Genomic DNA, 18557 nt, shown 5'->3' on the forward strand with positions numbered 1-18557 from the left:
TGCAAAGTGGGCCGGACTGAAAAACAAATTGTAGGGATTCAACATGGTAATTGGTAGTATGAACAAACAGTCTTGCAAGTGTAGATTTAGGCCGAATAAAATTGTACGAACTGTATCGAAGGGGGGTTAGAAATAAAAAAGTACTTCATATTTCCCGATAGTGTGCCGGGAAAACACAGTTTAATATTAGTTTAAAACTCCACATTCAGACAAGTCGAAAATACACAGAAGTTAAAGAGTCACAAACTTCAACAGGTCGAAAAATATAATCACAAAAATTGAATTCTACTTTGCCCTATTGAAATACTAGGAAAGAATCTTTTAGATATATATCCATAGTTTACACGACAACGTTTATCACTGGTGGAACCATTAATAGACATAGATAGTTCATTAAATGCAAAGTGCACTACTGCTCCGGACGAGTCGGTGTGTTTTCAAAATGGCTCTTTTCCACGATAATTCCTTTTCAGAAACACAACACAAAATGCAGTGTACGCGAGGCGGCGAATGTTTAGGATCAGAGAAAAAATACATCGACACTTACAATTATTATACTAGATAAGCTTAACAGTGGTATTTCCAATTGGTTCTGTGGTAAATTATGTCATCAGATAAAATTAGATTTGTAAGTGTTACAATCCGGTGTTATACAATGATGTCATCTGTGAAATGAGCTCGCGTAAAACGCTAGTTTGTTAGGTATATTCCATAGAACTAATTGGAAGTGCCCCTTATGGTCGCCTACACGTGCACTGCTGCATTGCAGTGAGCGAGAGAGAGCGAGACTACGTTCGTCTCTCTCGCACTCGCTCCACTGTGACACGCCCGCAGCAGTAGTCTACTCTACCGTCTACGGAACTCATAGCACTAACATATCACAAAGCTCACTCATAATGAAAAATTCGAGATTATTGGCAGTCCATTATTATATCAGATTGTCAATGTAAAACGTGACAAAAACGAATATATATTGGAAACATAATAAGATCACTCATAAAAAAAAAAATGGATAGTAGTAAATGGTAAATGGCAGGTTTCAAGCTATAGTCTAAGAGTTAGCAACCGATTTATTTAGGTTAAATTTACATTTAATTTTAACCCTTGTTGTTAACGTTTAAAAGTTAAAATGTTAAGGTACAATTTTCTCTCCCACATATAATATAAAAAGCAAGGGGGCCTTTACTTATAAAAATTGATTATGATTAACTGTAATGACATAAATTAGAGTTGATTGATTATTGCCAATAACAAACATGTATTAAAATGAATGGTTATAAGTTACGCCGAATATATATTTTCAATTCATTGTAAATGAATAATAATATAAATCAACTAAAAATGCATTTAAAAATACATGTTTTGTCGCTCAAGCAAATCGGTCACTAACTGCTGATTTGTTACGAGTAGGACTGCCGTTTTTACCCCGAACTAACTCAAATTCATAAATGACGGCACCCGTTACGCCTATGAAACTAATTTAACGAATACTTAACAATTAATGTGAATCGCGCAAATGAATGTCAAATGGTCAACATGTATCATTCGCGAGATTTGTTTCAGCGGTCTAAGAGCAGGCGATCGATTTATTCAGAGCATCGCGGCCATATGCTTTGCTATGGCCGTCTAATACTAATAATATTTACCTAGCGTAACGTTCCGAATTTCCCGTTCCTGTAGGAACTTAGGGATAAAAAGTATATAATCATTCTTATATATAAATGCAACATTATGTTATAATTTAATGTACTGCTTATAGATTTTTACGAACACAAACATTGGAAGCGGGAATATAAAGATACATTTTGCATATAAACTGTCTTTTTAAAGTCAATATATCAGCCTCATTGATGTTGCATCGCTGGGCCCAGACCAGACCTTCTCTATCATAGGAGAGAGAAAAATTAGACCCACCACACTGTTGGCAGTATTGGCCTATAACAAATATAATTTTAAAAGCCACTTTATATCGTAGTTTGCCTGCAGAAATGTTTATAGCAACTACAACTTTACAGTAAAAGTTTTTTGTATCTATCAAACATTTTGCAGCCTGGTTGTTATGCAATCGGATTAAAGGGGTAAATCGTACAATCGTTCCAAACAAGAGTCTTAATCACGACTCTACTAGTAAAAAAAGAATTGAAGTTTACATTCTTGTCATGTTTTATACATCTCTCCTATCTCTCTTACAAGTCACTTTTTATAAGTATTATCTTGTACGAATCGTTCACCAGCTCTCAGCCAAATAATAACAAATAAACTATACTCCTATAGAGAGTCAGCGGCGGCATCCTGGCGCTCTCGCTACAGAAACACATAAGTTCGAATAACTGATGAAAATATTTACAATGGTGCTATGCGCTCACATCCCAAGTCAATCCACAAGGGGCTTGGGGTTCTCCCACGGGAAGCCCTCCCGTCCAAAGTGACCGTATGTGCTGGTCTTCTGGTATATCGGGGCTCTGAGGTTCAGATCTCTGCAAAAAAAAATTTTACTTATTTAAATAAACACTAATATTATAAAAAAGCGTAGCGGGAAGGGTAAGTCTTCAGCCTCTTTTCGGAGTTATGTGCGTTTTAAGCTTCTAAATATCACTTGCTTTAGAGGAAAAACATTTTGAAGAAATCTGCATGCCTGAGAGTTCTCCATAATATTTTCAAAGGTGTTCCAAGTCTACGGCATGTAGACGGCAAAACCATTTTCATTCTGAGAGGAGACCATTTGATAATAATGATGATCATTTTTCCAAACTAGTCAAGGGTCGATATTGACTGTATAAGTGTAAACATACTTGACGATTTTTCCTGGTCGGAGGTCGAAGTTCTTTTTGACGATGGAAAGTAGTTCTTGCTGTGTTTTGTGCGATGTTCCGTAGTCGAATACGGTGATAGAAAGCGGTTCGGCAACACCAATGGCGTATGCAACCTGAAAGACAATTAGAAAAAAAAATTAAGCTAGCTGTTGAAAACACTCTCCCACCCCCGGCGACGCTGTAACAACTCTTAAGGAGTTTTATATTATGTTTATAACCACTTAAAATAAATGTTGAAAAGCAGTGTATTATTAGCCAATTTTTTGACTACTTCTAAATGAAATTGAAATTACTGATTACAGAGAGAGATAAATTTTTGTTATATAACTAATCACATGGTTTTTGCCCAAGGTAGGCATAAATCAAGAAGATGGCATAAAATGGAGAAGTCCTCCTCGATCTTATTTCCTCTATAAAAATGGTAGGCATTGCTTTCGTGCATATATAAAATGCACGCCACTGCGAATCATCGATACATTTTGTTAAAAAAGATTAGCAAGTTCACAATCGTAGTCATTTAAGAGTATAGAAATATCGTGACATTAAAGCAAAATGTACAACACCTAAGTGTGCTGTAATATGTTCTCAAAGCTGTATAAAATGTGCCAGCGTACTATTACCAGTGTTGGGGACTACAGCCTAAACTGTAGTCATCCTGAGAGGACACCCATTACCTGTAGTGGGCCGGAAATCGGTTGATAGTGCCGATGATAAATAGCCCCTAATAACATTATTTCACGTACCTGCACCATACAGCGACGGCACAGACCCGCTCGCACGAGCGACTTGGCCACCCATCTGGCGGCATAGGCAGCTGAGCGATCCACTTTGGTAAAGTCCTTGCCGGAGAAGGCGCCGCCGCCGTGTGCACCCCAGCCGCCGTATGTGTCCACGATGATCTTGCGACCCGTCAGCCCAGCATCAGACTGTGTACATTGTAACAAATTTAATCAGCAACAACTATTGAATTAGAGAGAAATCGGACTTTCGTGTCGTTGTTCTTTTTTATATTAATTTATTTATTCAGAATATTGGTAAGGGTACAGAATTAACACAATAAACATGGTGCTCCGTGCTCGATAACTGTTGCAGTAGTATAAACTGTGTCACAACATTTAACACCCCCCTCTAACAATAAATGTATAGTACCAATAAAACAAAACAAAAGTTAGAACATAGTAAATGCCTAAAGAGAAATTAGAGCCAGGTAAGTAAATAAAACAAAGATAAATAAAAACATTGATTAAGTTTCAAATAAAAAAAAAAAAAATAGAAACATGCAGCAACTTATTTAGTGTGGATTTGTGAGTTTGTGCATGGGTGTGCGTATGACAGTGGCGTGCACTTCATACATGCACAAAAGCACTGCATACCTTAAAATTGAAATATAGCCTGAATAAGAGAAGGATTTTTTTCCATTTTATGCCACTTTCCTGCTGTATGCATACCCTGGTAAGAAACCAAGTGCACGCCACTGGTGTATGTGAGTGCATGGGTGTGTGTGTGTGAGAGTATGTGTGTGCATGTGTGTGTATAGGTGAGTATTTGCATGTGCAGCACATAGATGACCGACTTTAGAAAACACACACAACTACTAATTGAGAAACCATAATTGTTAAACAACAAACAGCAGAATTTACAGAACATAGTTGCTTACCTGAGGCCCACCAATGATGAAGTTTCCGCAAGGGTTTATGTGCACGACTGTCCGTTCATCAAAATATTGTGGTGGGATGACTTCTTTGATTACTTTGGTTCTGATTTCATCACGCAGAGTATCCAGACATATCTAAATAAAAGACATTGTTATGTTTATCAACGAATTATAGTTCAACTTAATCTACGAAAATATCAATTTAATAGACGAAAAATATATTTTTAATGGGTTAACCTAATTATTTTTAATACATTATTGTGAGAAATATTCAGTAAACAGACAGGTGTTAAAACTTAAATGATCCTTTGCCCATAGACGTTAAAAATGGTGATTTTAGTCATGTCACTGCATGGACTGTAAAACATCTTTTTTGCAGAAGCAGCTAAACAGAGCTTGAAGTCCATCCACCATGTTGTTGATATAAGGCAATTTCCTCTATCAAATAGTTCTCAAATATAAAAGAAAAAATAGTACATTTAATTTATTGTCCACGAAGAGACACATAATTATAATATAAAATGACACATAGACACTAATAGTTGTACAATTGGCGACCTTATCGCTGATAACGATTTCTCTTAATGGTAAACAAAGTTTCCCATAATGGATGCTTTGCATTTGTATTAGTACATAAAATACGGTAGTTTGTAAAATATCTTACTTTCTCAGAGTGTTGAACTGAAACTACAATGGTATGCACACGCTGTGGGACAGTTGCTCCACCAGCAAACACGTATTCTGCAGTCACCTTAAACAAAGCAAACAAAGGATAAATTATATGCATTGACTATAATAATTTTTTTTAATATGGGAGCAATTTAATAAAATGTAGATAAACTTAATTTAAAAAGATTTGTTAGAGAAGTAGTAACTGAAATCCACATTTGTCCAAGATTATCCATGACTACCTTTACTTATTCAATTGCATGATAGTTAACACGTTGGCTGCTGAAAACACAACGTTTGTGTTTGAAAACTACGTAACGCGTGTGCGGCTCGAACACGCTAGGCGTGTTAAAATAAATGTACCTACAAGGATGCGGCCGAACACGCAGGGCGTGTTTTTCCGGCGTTCTGCGAGTGCGGCAAACACAAACGCTGTGTTGTTTAAATATACTGTTAGAGCGGCCTTTACGCAACAAGTGTGTTATACGTTACCGCAAGTACGTTTTATTAAATATTAGTTAAACGTTAACGCAATTACGTTTTATTATATATTAGACAGTATACCTACTTAAAATTCGTTGTTTTGTGAGTTATCTAATCATTATACATGAGTGTTTTTCTTAATAATTCCCATGCCATCGAGAGAATCGACCATCACAAGTATAACTAACAAGTTCATATAAAAAACATGTTTTCGACCAAATATTTATATAATATATATAAATATTTGGTTGGTATATAGTATAATACCATCGATCACTAAATAATACCCACCTAGATAATTGCATTCTTTTAAAATATTTTATAGGGACGCGAAATAGATATTGATATCGATATAGGATCGTCGTCCTATATTTTAGCATACTCTACAATGTTTTTCTGCAATAAAGGTATCCGCAACATAAGTTTGACGTCTATTTGTATATTTTTTTAATATTTGTACGCCTGAGTTCGCCTGCACTATTTTCATTGGTATCGGTATCGTCAATAATTTATTTTATAAATATCGGTTTGCATTCCATTATACCGACAGAATTACAAAACGATGCATCCGCATCCTTATTTTTTCTTATCGTCTTAAATAAACGTTATCGGTGCGGCCAGCGGTACCAATAAACTACTCAGGAATGAGTTACTATTGTTTCGAATTTAAAAGTAAATTTAACAATGGTTCTGTATATTTACTGCAAGGATTATTATATTTAAAATGCATATTATTTTAAAATTTGCTTCTTTGTCGGCAATCCGCATTCGTATGTAAGTAGGTATTTAATACTGTTTTTTTACTTATTTATTTATCATGATTCGTAAATGACATTCACAAGTTACACACAGGTTGACGTTGCCGCGATTTTGAATATAGTAAAATAGTGTACCTACCAGATGTAAAGCCACTATATTTAAAGCTCTTTAGAAAATGATTATTTTTGAAAAAAAGAAAATCTGTGTTTACTACATTAATGTTTTATTCTATTTTATACAACAAAAAAATACAAATTGCTATTCAAATGCGACAAGTGTTGGGTTTTCATGTTGTTCAATAAATAAATGAGAAAATACGAGTGATGTAATAACACACCTGTTGCGTAAAGGCTGCATAGCTGTCGCGATAAGTTTAAACACGCCAGGCGTGTGGGGCCGCATGCTCGTAGCGCCTGTTTCGAATACGCTTCACCAGTGCTGAAAACACGCCTAGCGTGTAATCCTGCCGCACTCGTGTACCATATTTGTTAATGTTAGGCAGCAGTCAACGTGTTAAGGACTATTTGTATCGAATTTAAATTGCGACATCAAGTTATAATACTGGAAAAGATTATTGTGTTTTAAATCCTAAATAAATTAAAAAGCATAATCGCAGCCATTGGTTTCAGTTGAATAGCTCATATATGTTATAAGTTTAATAATGTGTTGAAACCCGTTTTTTAAACTGAAAATGTAAATAAAATATATTTATATACCTGTGTCTTTGAGTCAGGGCGCGCCCACCAAAATTCACCATTCCTCCGGAGTTCAGCGATCTTTTGATTGAGCCTGTGAGCTAGTACCACTGTTAGTGGCATACATTCTTCTGTTTCGTCTGTAGCATAGCCAAACATCAAGCCCTAAGGAAAATGTATTATTGTAATTACAATTATACTATATAACTTATAGGATTGAATCTTGGCTCAGTCAAAAGAATTAAAATTTATAAAAATAACCCATATTAAATGTGCACACTAGATTGCAAATAAATTATCGGATGATAATATAGGAGCATGTTTGCCGTTATATATTAGAACAGCCTTGATTAGTTAAACTGCTAACATTATTCTTTACGAAAGACCCAAGAGTTAATATGAATTAATGAATATTAATCAGAGGCAACATATATACAATTTACTATTGTGGTATGAGGTAGGTATATTTACCTATTTTATGCCAACTGCACCAACAAATGGTTTGCAATTCAATAAAATAATACTTTTGCTTAGCTGTCGCCTTTAACAAAGCAACACACAAATTCGAAGGTAAAACACAATTGAAATTGTACAGCTTTGTTGAAAAAAGTAGTTCTGTTTTAAAAAAAACACCAGCTTTTGGGATTCATTCTGAAATCCTAACCAATATTGAAAGGGGTTCCTAAGGGATTCCATCAGTGCAATAGGTCAGCATATTCAAGTATGGATCATATAGTCCTGGGATTCTCAGGTTGTTCCAGAATAACTGTATTTATGGTCTCAGGAGTTATAATTTTTTGGGTTCTGATGATGATCCTGATTTACATTAACATCTGATAATAATAGCTAAGCCCGCCAACCAACATTGTTGCAGCATTGTGGGTCTTTGCTCCAAAATCCTCTTTCCTATGAGAGAGGTCTGTGTCTAGCATTGCGCCACTAACAGCCTGATGATAATGACACAACAAACTGAGGCAAATCTGCCACTTGCTCTAATTAAGCAACATGGGAGAAGAGACAATAAATAGATGGGTAGTGTAGATATGAAACCTCAAACTATCATTCCCTTTTTATATTAACTAGATTATTTTTTCTTAAGGGCCTTAATCAATAAACATGGCAGTGTTATAATAGTAATGCAGTGTTTTGGCTCACATTGACTGACAGCAAATGTTGGTGTGAAAAGAAGTTCTAAACGTTATGCAATGATTATTAATAATGCCAACCAAAACAATGCTTTTATAGCTGAAGAAGAAGAAGAAAGTCTTTATTGCACATACAAATATAAAACCAGGTTAACCTGAATGATGATGATGCATTAATATCGAAAGAGTATCAGACAACCTGACAGATTGCAGAGCTGTTGTTTAACCTACCTGATCCCCAGCACCAACTTCCTCTTCATTCCTGTTCTCATGCACACCAGCCGCAATGTTGGGAGACTGTTGATCCAGGGCCATCATCACACTGCATGTCTTGTAATCAAACCCTGGTCCCAAACATGCATTCGATGATGATTTGACAATAATCAATCATATGTGTTAATTAAATGGGCCTTTAGTGCACAAGGCCTTAATTCTCTAAAACAATCTCATGAAATGAAAATTTTAGTTCTTGTCATTCATCTTAATGTACGCAGTTAAGAATATAATGCCATAGAGAATTAGGGCCCCAATCTTGTTGTGTTACAAAGAGATAGTTGATGACCAATTTGTGAGTCTTACATTTTGTTTTATATTTCATACTCACTTCAATAATATGTTTAATACATTTAATAATTATTCATTACTACTAAATTTGGATATGTAAAAACTGTAAAATGAATAAATGGTGATACAATCATACATTTTATTCCCTGTGCAAATGGTTTCAGCATTCTTTTTCGTAATAAATAGGTGACATCCTCATGTGTATTAAAATTTAAAAAGAATAATGTGTTAATTTTTTTCTTTCATAATGAAAACTGAAATCTTATTAAATTTTAATATTTGTCTTATTGCTACCCTATAAAATAAATTACAAAATGATGCTGTACTAAAATTGGCTTAATAATAAAATACATCTAGCTATGCATATTAATTACATCAATTTCTGTTTAGTCCTAATTAGACAACAGCTAAGGAAATAACTGTTATGTATTTGCTAAAATTTATGTTTATCCCATGATAAAAATTTAGGTACTCATCCTATATTTACCACATGTAAAAATTTGATAGCAGCAAAAATGTATAATTATGCTCAACTAGCAGATACCTGGCATATGCTACCATTCTAATAAATAACCATAAAAAACAAGTATATTGTTTTAGTGGTCTAAAACAATTTTCGCATATTGCCTTTGGTATGTAACTGGTTCGGGAACCATCATTTGGATGGTTTCATTATTAATTAACATGATGTGTATATAGATGAAAGTAGTTACTAAAAGACCTTATTCTAATTGGCATATGTTGCAGTCACTTGAATCATTGCATATTTTTCCTATTGTTAAGTGATGATAACTCCCATAATTAACTTATAAACTAAAACTACCAGGATTCTGAAAGCAATCTGGTCGGAGAAATACATATCAGATTTCTAACAATTATGACAGATGATGCAGTCTTAGGACTAAATACTTAGTGTTTGTAGTTACTTTTAAGTTTAAAAATTAGCATCTTGTTTGCATCTCAATATCTGTCATATGCCCAGATAGTAATCCCTCTGTTATTGGTTTTCCCAACATGCAATCTTAGATAATATGATGAAAGAAACTAAATTTAGTTCTCGAATAGTAATATCCCATTTTATCGTGCAACAGGCTCAATTTAAATCGGTAGGTACCTGATCTCCTGCCCCTATATCAATTTCTTCTCGGTTTTCATACACCCCCTCAGCTATGTTACGACTTTGTTCTTCAATTGCCACTAATAAATTTAGTGAACGCCAATCAAAACCTAGTGTGTTTGAAATAATTATTCAACTATACTACAATCTGGAGGTCAAATGGAAATTTTGAACAGTTCTAATTATTAGTGCCTGGCTTGGAGCCAATACTGTCGCTATTATTTGGTTTAGTCGCTAAAGCTCACCTTTGGAGGAATCGTCGTAACCAATATGTTTGACAGTCTCTCTGACGACTTTCTGATAATCAACATTAGCTTTTGACGTTATTTCGCCGCACAACAGGATCATTCCAGTTTTTGTGACGGTCTCTGCGGACGAAATAATAAAAGTTGTTATTGATCGAGTGTTCCCATCCGAGTGATTATGAACCTCTATTAGTTCGTACTCACCGCAGGCAACTTTTGCGTCGGGGTCTTGAGTTAAATGCGCATCAAGAATAGCGTCACTTATTTGATCGCACATTTTATCTGAAACACATAAAAACAATCAATTTTTGAAACACTAAACCACACTATCAAAATATTTTCGAACCACGTGTTTCAGGAATTCATAATTGATCGCGGCTTAATCATAAATTATGATGTAACAAAACACTAACTTCGCATACCAATTTCAACGTTATCACAGCCTCATGTGGTGGAGAACAAGTTGAGTTTCTTTGACGCCGCGAGAATTAATAACATAAACAAAACGTTTTGTATTGATGCAAAATCTGCGCACATGTTGTGAGCGGCCATCTTTCATTAAATGATATGATCCTGTACTCTTGTAACACTAACCTGGATGCCCCTCGCCGACTGATTCCGATGTGAATAAGAACAAAGATCCATCTTCCATGTCATAACTGTGGCCATTTGTTTTTGCATATCCATTTACTTTCGAGGTTTCCGGCATTCTGAATTTAGAGTTAGCTCACTTAAATAACACGACAAATATCCCCTCGACCTAATACTGTGGAAAAGAGGTCCGGCGCGGTGTCGCAGTCTTATTTATAAGGTCGGGATGGCGCTGTTGAGCCGGTATTATCGACCAATCCGATTTCGTCAAAAATGACACAACAGTATCGTAGACAGATTGCTATTGGCCAAAATATTTTGTTTTGGTTCTGCTATAGCCTAAAATAAAAACCTTTATAAAGTCTATGGTTGACAAATGGCATTGATTGAAATTAGATTGAAAACTATGACATAGAAACCCGCGAAATTCAATTTGGAAAATGCTGAAAATTTGAGTTTACATAGATCCGCTTTATATTTCACATAGCAGTAAATAAAAGTCACTTTACGGCTTTTACGAAATATTATAGAACTATTTATTCTTAAAAATATTTTTTATTTAATTGAAAAGAACAATTTTTTACCAAAATTATATTATTTTCTAAGAAAGTAATAGTCCTAATTTCGCCTCTGTTGTATCTTTAATATCTATTCTGTTCTGAAAGCTGTGAACTAAAGTGAGAAAAACAGAAAGTTAGTAAAAGTTTAGTAAACTATAAATATCTACGTAGATAAGCAGAATTTCTTTGATATGAAACTAATTTTATCTACCAAATTTAAGGTTAAGATGTCCACGCCTAGATTACTCATCCCATTTGGATGTGCACATATAATATATATCATATTATCAGTAATAAGTGTGGTATATAAAATCAATAATTATACTATCGGAAATTTTAAACGAGTAAAAGAGTTAGATATACTTATTATATATCCATAAAAGCATCTAACTTGTCTATACTTTTGCATCAATACTAGAAAGCTGAAGAGTATGTGAGTCTGAACTATGATAACAAAAATTTCAGGAAGTAATTCATATCAGTCTGACATAAAAAGAAAATATTTAGATTTTTCCATTTAGTGCGAAAGACAAGTAGGCAGTTAGTTTACTGACTTTTATAACTTGAATTGAATGAAAGAGCTATTTCATAACATTATATGATAGTTATAATTTGAGTAGATTAGATATTAATTATTTTTTAATTGTTTACCTAATAATATATATTTAAAAAATCCTTAATCATGATTCATGACCCGCCCTTCGTAAACCAAAGTAAGTTTTATAACTTTCTAAATAGGCTGTTTACATTTATATCAATAACCTACTCTTAATGAACAATTTTTTTTATTTCGTATCTACACCTACCTTGATTATGCACCTTTACTACTTAAACAACACTTTTTCTTCCAAGTATTAAATCCTGTTTCAAATTCAAAAGTATCAACTTCCAATTGATCCGAACGCGTGGAAAACTGCTAGCAAACTGAGAGTGAGTTAATATGTTATATACTTATTTAAAAGATCTTTGGTGATTCAATACATTATTATGACAAAATAGTCTAAGAGTAAATAACGGCGAAATAAAAATTAAACTATGCGAGTGTTAAAATATAAAAGTGATGTAAATATAAATAACTACTTTAATAAATAAATAAATATACTACAACAATGCACATATCTAGCCCCAAAGTGAGCCCGATTTTGTTTTATGGTAACTGAGATAACTGATGAATATTTTAATGAATAATATACATAAGTACTTCTACTTATAATATACAGGTAAACACCCAGGCATTGAAAAACATTCATGTACATCATACAAACATTTTCCAGTTGTGGGAATCGCACCCACGGCCTTGGACACAGGAAGCAGGGTCGCTACCCACTGCGCCAATCGGCCGTCAAATTATATTCAGTAATTAATCATTCTTCAAAGTTGATATCATGAAAAAACAATAGATCCTACAATAAGATCCTTCGAAGCAGTCAACCTAGCTGACGTTTTTAAATAGAAGGACTCCATGTGACCTGTTTGTTGTTAGTAATGCTTCCTTACATTTACTATTATTGGGTGAGTCGCTTACGTTATTATTTATCATATACACTATAATCTGGATGCCCCTCGCCTAGCATTCGGGTATAACCTAGCATTGCGTTAGTATTAATTATATTATCGCAATAGTATTTTAACATTCGAGTAGAAAAAGTAGGAAATAACTTAACTTAAGTTTATTAAACGAGCCGTTAGACGGGGTTTTGCAACCTAAGGCTCAGTTTATAAACTCACTGTTTATACACCGAGCCTTAGGTTGCAAAACCCCGTCTAACGGCTCGTTTAATAAACTCACGCCTGTAATAAAACATCAGCCTCGCCATTATCAACCTAGTACTGCTCACTACAGGGCACGAGTCTCTTCTTAGGATGAGTAAGGTTTAGGTTTAGTCCACCACGCGTGCCACATAACTCCCAAAACTTCTAGAAGTGCGTGTCGGTGATCGAACGCGGTTCCCCCGAAAGGGAAGCTGCAGCTATAACCATTAGGCTATCGCTGCTTATTAAATGAGGATTCTCGAGTACTTCGGTCACATAGCCAAAAGAGATGGAGACAATCTTGAAAAGATAGTGGTCACTGGCAAAGTGGAAGGAAAGAGACCTCGTGGACGTAGCCCGATACCGTTGGTCGGATCAAATCCGCACTGCTCTCGTCACCAAAGTGCATATTACTTTACAAGTTGCTAAAAGCCACAAAATCGTCCGAACGGTTGTAAGTGGAGCTTATTGAATATACCGCTATATTAAATACGAGTATAAAGCGGTATATTATGTACAACTTCCTAACAAAATGTTATACCTATCTCTTATACCACGGAGATCAACTTCGACGAAAGTTCAGAGATTACTAAAGTGCCAAGATAATAAAATTATTTTCATTGGGTACCTACTTATATCGATATATTTATTATAAAGTTAAATAGCCGAATATAGCGTCGTGTTAATTGCGTAGTAGATTATTTTTTTAATTTCTTTCAATAAATTAACGTATTATATTTACCCCCTGAATTGCAAGCATACCAATTTTATTGAAAGCATATTTTGTGCTTGTATTTACAAAAACATTACGTAAACATATAGCGTTCTTATTGCTGCTGTTGCCGGGCAGGCGTTGTTGATATTATGAGAACAATTATTTAGGTAGCATTTATAAAACCCGTATCTTTAAAGTGTCATTAAGTTTTTTCCAAAAAAAAAAAAGTGTAATTTAAATAAATAAATAAATATACGGTACGGTATAGATATACCTATAATATATATATCATACCTTTCAGGGCTTAATTTTTCATAGTATCAGATTTTCTTACCAATTAGAACTACTTAATTAAATGTTAATAAGAACTAGCTAGGACGTTATACCTTTTTATATATTTTTTATTCGTGTTATTAACCTGACTCATTTTGATGTCGACATAATTTTTTATATACCTTAGACTTGGAAATTTAGTGTTGAGAGATGTTTGCGGAGCCGAAGTGGCAATGGGCGGGGAACGTAGCTCGAAAGACTGATGGACATTGGGGGTCAGCAGTCCAGCTCCTTGCGACCCCATCCACAACGTTCGACACTATTCCAGCATGGTCGAGCAGTGGGTATTCACTTCATACATGCATTAAAGCACTGCCTACCCACGTTTTTTGAGGATAATTTAGTAATTTTACACCATCTCTATGAGACATGTACCTATAATGAGTAATATATATATATGTTCATAATTTGGTACCTATATGGCTTGAAATAATGATGATGACATTTTTTGAATATCAAAATAAGTTACGCAATTATTCCTTTGTATCCATAATGATACCCGTGATGTTCACGCATTAAAAAAATTGCAATTCATTTTTTTATACTTACTGCTAAATACAGTTTATCAGTTGTTATGTTTATGCAAGATTTATAGCCTGTATATATGACGTAACTAGATAGGAAACCATGATTATTGTAAAACTTAAAGTTATCGCATCATTTTAAAACAAACTTCGTGGGCACCGACTATCGCGCTACAAAAATAACGATAAACTTTTAACCCTTTAAATCGCTCCGTGTTGTCATATTAGAAATTCATGCTGATGTAATAAATTGGTTGTAATTGTGTCATTTAAATTATATATATATTAACGTGTTCTCGAGGTTCAAGGGAATCTTTTGCTCAAATCAGCATTGGAATATCCAAGGGGCAGCCCCTTTTCGGCTTTCTATAACCTCCAAGGTTATAGAAAGCCGAAATATAAAAATTACTAGCTGTTGCCCGTAATATTCGTTCGAGTTTATTACGGTTTTAAGGAAATCCCGTTTCCAGGGAAAGAGACAAAAATATGGTATGACGCTCATTCCTTGGAGTCTGGGAACTTTGCTCACTTGTGAGAGATGCAACGTGTTTCGATACCCTATCACATACAGGCCACTTCGTCAATGGTGGGTGCCATGCTTCCAGTGCAGAGCAGGCCAAGAGGCGTAAATATGAAAACTTGGATAACTGCTATCCAGGTTTTCATATTTACGCATCTTGGCCTGCTATTTATAGCATGTTATTTATTTATTTATTCATAAGACACACCAGTTTTACAACAGACAATTAATTGTAACTACATAGGTACATTCATAAAAAAAAAAAATTATGTGTTAGAATTACAAATTCTGTCTAGTGCCATTACAATAATCAATCTTAGATGTATACAGCATTATCGTTGTTATCTCCGGTCACAATATAAAAAAGTGTTCGATGTATGTGCCTTTTGGAGTAGAGAATTTGGGACCGTGGGGTCCGTGGGCTCGGGCTATTTTAAAGATTTATCAAAAAGGGTTGACGAGTCTACCGGTGATCCTAGAGCGGGCAGTTACCTTGGCCAAGGAATTAGTTTGGGGCAATGCTGCCAGCATATTAGGAACTATGCCTCGCTGCGGTGGTTTCGAAGACGTTTTATATTATATAGTATATAGGTTATATTAGGTTATTTTTGTTTACTATTTACACACACACATTTTTTGTCTTTACGTAACTCAGCCAAGAAAATATGTAGATTCATGACATAGTCGGTTGGATTCTACGTTGCATGACATGAGATATTATAATTACAATCTCCTTGTAAGTCATCGATTCATTAGTTAATACCAACATAAGATTAATAAGGAAAATATCTCAGCAGAAAATATAATGTTGTCATTCTTTAATTTAACACAACCTAGCGATTCCTCGCGGCTTCATCCGCGTCTAATTTTTGATAAGATTATTTTTCCATGTACAAACTTTCATTCACTATACTACACAATCTACTCTGACTTACCGCGTTGCATCACCCACCCGCTCGACGTTTTTAAAAGGTTCAAAGGTACGGTAGTTCATAGCGGGAGGCAATGTAATGCAAAAATGTTAATATAAGACTATAAGGTAGGTATTTTGATAGATTGGGGCGTTCAAACAAAAAAACAAAAAGCTTTATTATTAGAGTAGAATAATTATAAAAAAAAACATTCTGATATAAAATATACATATAGCTTTATAATTCTCTAATCCGCTTTAAATACATATATATAGTCTTAAAATTATACTTAACCTAATAATGACCGAGGTCGACGGCGAACGTTCGCTGGGTTCGCCGTCGGCGATAGAAGGCCGGGAGTGGGAGGGAGATTGCCCTCCACATCTTTTGCTCCAGCAGGGCTAGCACGGGCAGCAGACAAAAATTATATCGCCCGATTATATCCCCTGAGAAGGGATATAATTAACTTGTCCACCCGCTAAAGCACGGGAAAATGGAATAGGAGTTTACCCCCGTTTATTATTACACAATATATTATTTGGATATTATTTCCACTTGCGCGTCAGTGCTCTGAGTTCACAAAGCTGTGGGAGAAGATACGTTTTCATCCTTTCCAGGGGAGAAAATTGTCTCCTGCGCGGTACTGTATTTGTATTTTCTTCGTCTGTATTTTAGCGGTACTGGTGTCTTCTATGGACTTGTAGACTTGTTGATGGAAATGGGGCTGTCCATTACCTACTTTAACTACTTTGACGGCCGATTGGCGCAATTTGCAGCGACCCTGCTTTCTGAGTCCAAGGCTGTGGGTTCGATTCCCACTACTGGATAATGTTTGTGTGATAAGCATGAATGTTTTTCAGTGTCTGGGTGTTTATATGTATATTGCTATTTATTTATGTATATTATTCATAAAAATATTCATCAGTCATCTTAGTACCCATAACACAAGCGTAGCTTTGGAGCTAGGTGGCGATGTGTGTATTGTCGTAGTATATTTATTTATTTACTTCTTCTTAAAGTGCCATCTTCTGTCGAAGGACAGCGATTATTGAGGCAACTTGTATTTTTGGGAATAGGGAACGAGTGATTTTTCCAACACAATTGACGTAACTTTTTAAACCAAGATGTTCTTTTTCGCCCAACGCTTTGTTTTCCTAGGATCTTGCTCTGTATGAAGAGGTGTAGTAGGTCGTATTTTTGGTTTCGTCATTATATCCACGAGATATTCTAGCTTTCTTTTCTTTACTAAATATACAACTTCTGGTTTATTTATGCGACTTAGCACGGGTATGTTTCTTATTTTGTCCCTCCAGGGTAATCTTAACATTCTCGTGTATTCCCACATTTCAAAGGCTTCTAACTTCTTACAGCTCGATTCTGTGAGGGTCCATGCTTCAACGTCATATTGGAGAATGGAGAAAACATAACAGCCTGCTGAAAGTACTCGTAATATAATACGAAGCCAGTGGGCAGCGCCAGTCGAGCCACCACTGGCTACTGATAGCGTAAACAATAGGCTTGCACTCTATATATATATATATATATATATATATACTAGCTGTTGCCCGCGACTTCGTCTGCGTTTGATTTTGTTTTTAAAGTATTCAGTATCGCTAAGCTTTAAATGAGTATAGTAGTATTTATATATAACATGTGACTGCCAATTAATTATAGACAAATAATTTGAAATAAAAGAAAATTGCGACTATAATCAAAGATCTAAGCTATCCTATCTCTTAAGTTGGACCAGACTGCTCACGGTGTACAAATTTAGTTTTAAATCGGTTAAGTAGTTTAGGAGTCCATCGCGGACAAACATCGTGACAGGAGATTTATATATATTAAGATATATATACATATGTCTTTTCTTATTCCACTGCATGTGACTGTAAGTGAGTTCCACCTGATTGTTAGTAAAGATGCAGTCTCAGTCGGTATTTAGGGCTCGATAAAACTTTTGTCCTTGCTAGTCCCGATGCACGCTGCTGTGAAAAGATAATTACATTCGAATCGCAAGAAAGCTTATACCGTGTAGTGATGGTAGGACTGAATACAGTTGGCACCACCCCTCCTTTCCCCGCGACTGAGACTAACTGAGAATGGACAGAAGCGTCCTCTGTGCTACTACTGCAGGGCTAGCACGGGCGGGAGATAAAAATTATATCCCCCGGTTATATCCAATGACAAGGGATATAATTAACGTGTCCACCTGCTAAATTACTGGCACATGGAATAGGAGAAGTTTACCCACGTTTATTAATACTTACACATATATTATCTGGATATTATTTCCACGTGTGCGCCAGTGCTCTGAAAGTTGTTAAAGCTGTGTGAGAAGATAAATTTATATCCTTTCTCCGGGGAAATAATTGTCTTCTGCCCATGCTAGCCGTGCTGCCGTCTAATGCGATCACCAACCCGTCTGCCCAGTGCGGTGAACGGGCAAACCCCTTGGGAGTCCCTTTAGTCTAGCAGTGAACTGTTATAGCATACTGAGTAGCCGCGGA

General features: G+C 35.3%; 1 protein-coding gene across 3 annotated transcripts; it reads right to left on the reverse strand.

Moving 5' to 3' along the window:
* Window positions 1–144: 144 nt before the first annotated feature.
* On the reverse strand, window positions 145–12857 carry LOC120626150 (S-adenosylmethionine synthase). 3 transcript variants are annotated; one of them, XM_039893470.1, is made up of 11 exons: window positions 12102–12210; window positions 10739–11074; window positions 10349–10426; window positions 10145–10267; window positions 8450–8562; window positions 7095–7238; window positions 5132–5218; window positions 4471–4602; window positions 3557–3739; window positions 2793–2926; window positions 145–2477 (listed from the first exon to the last, which is right to left on the reverse strand). In XM_039893470.1, the coding sequence occupies exons 2-11, from the start codon at window positions 10851–10853 to the stop codon at window positions 2375–2377; spliced, it is 1212 nt and encodes a 403-aa protein (XP_039749404.1). In that variant the 5' UTR covers window positions 10854–11074; window positions 12102–12210; the 3' UTR covers window positions 145–2374. The 3 variants fall into 3 exon arrangements, with proteins under 3 accessions (XP_039749404.1, XP_039749405.1, XP_039749406.1); XM_039893471.1 differs by lacking the exon at window positions 8450–8562 and adding an exon at window positions 9897–10009; XM_039893472.1 differs by lacking the exons at window positions 10739–11074; window positions 12102–12210 and adding an exon at window positions 12848–12857.
* Window positions 12858–18557: the final 5700 nt, after the last annotated feature.

The sequence above is a fragment of the Pararge aegeria genome, chromosome 9 (assembly GCF_905163445.1).
Source record: "Pararge aegeria chromosome 9, ilParAegt1.1, whole genome shotgun sequence".
Classification (NCBI taxonomy): Eukaryota; Metazoa; Arthropoda; class Insecta; order Lepidoptera; family Nymphalidae; genus Pararge; species Pararge aegeria.

Coding starts and splice junctions, on each gene's coding strand:
- LOC120626150 (XM_039893470.1), bottom strand. CDS start 10,853: ATGCCGGAAACCTCGAAAGTAAATGGATATGCAAAAACAAATGGCCAC. Junction 10,427..10,738: donor AGTCGGCGAGGGGCATCCAG/GTTAGTGTTACA, acceptor TATGTGTTTCAG/ATAAAATGTGCGATCAAATA. Junction 8,563..10,144: donor TTACGACGATTCCTCCAAAG/GTGAGCTTTAGC, acceptor GTTTGGGACCAG/GGTTTGATTACAAGACATGC.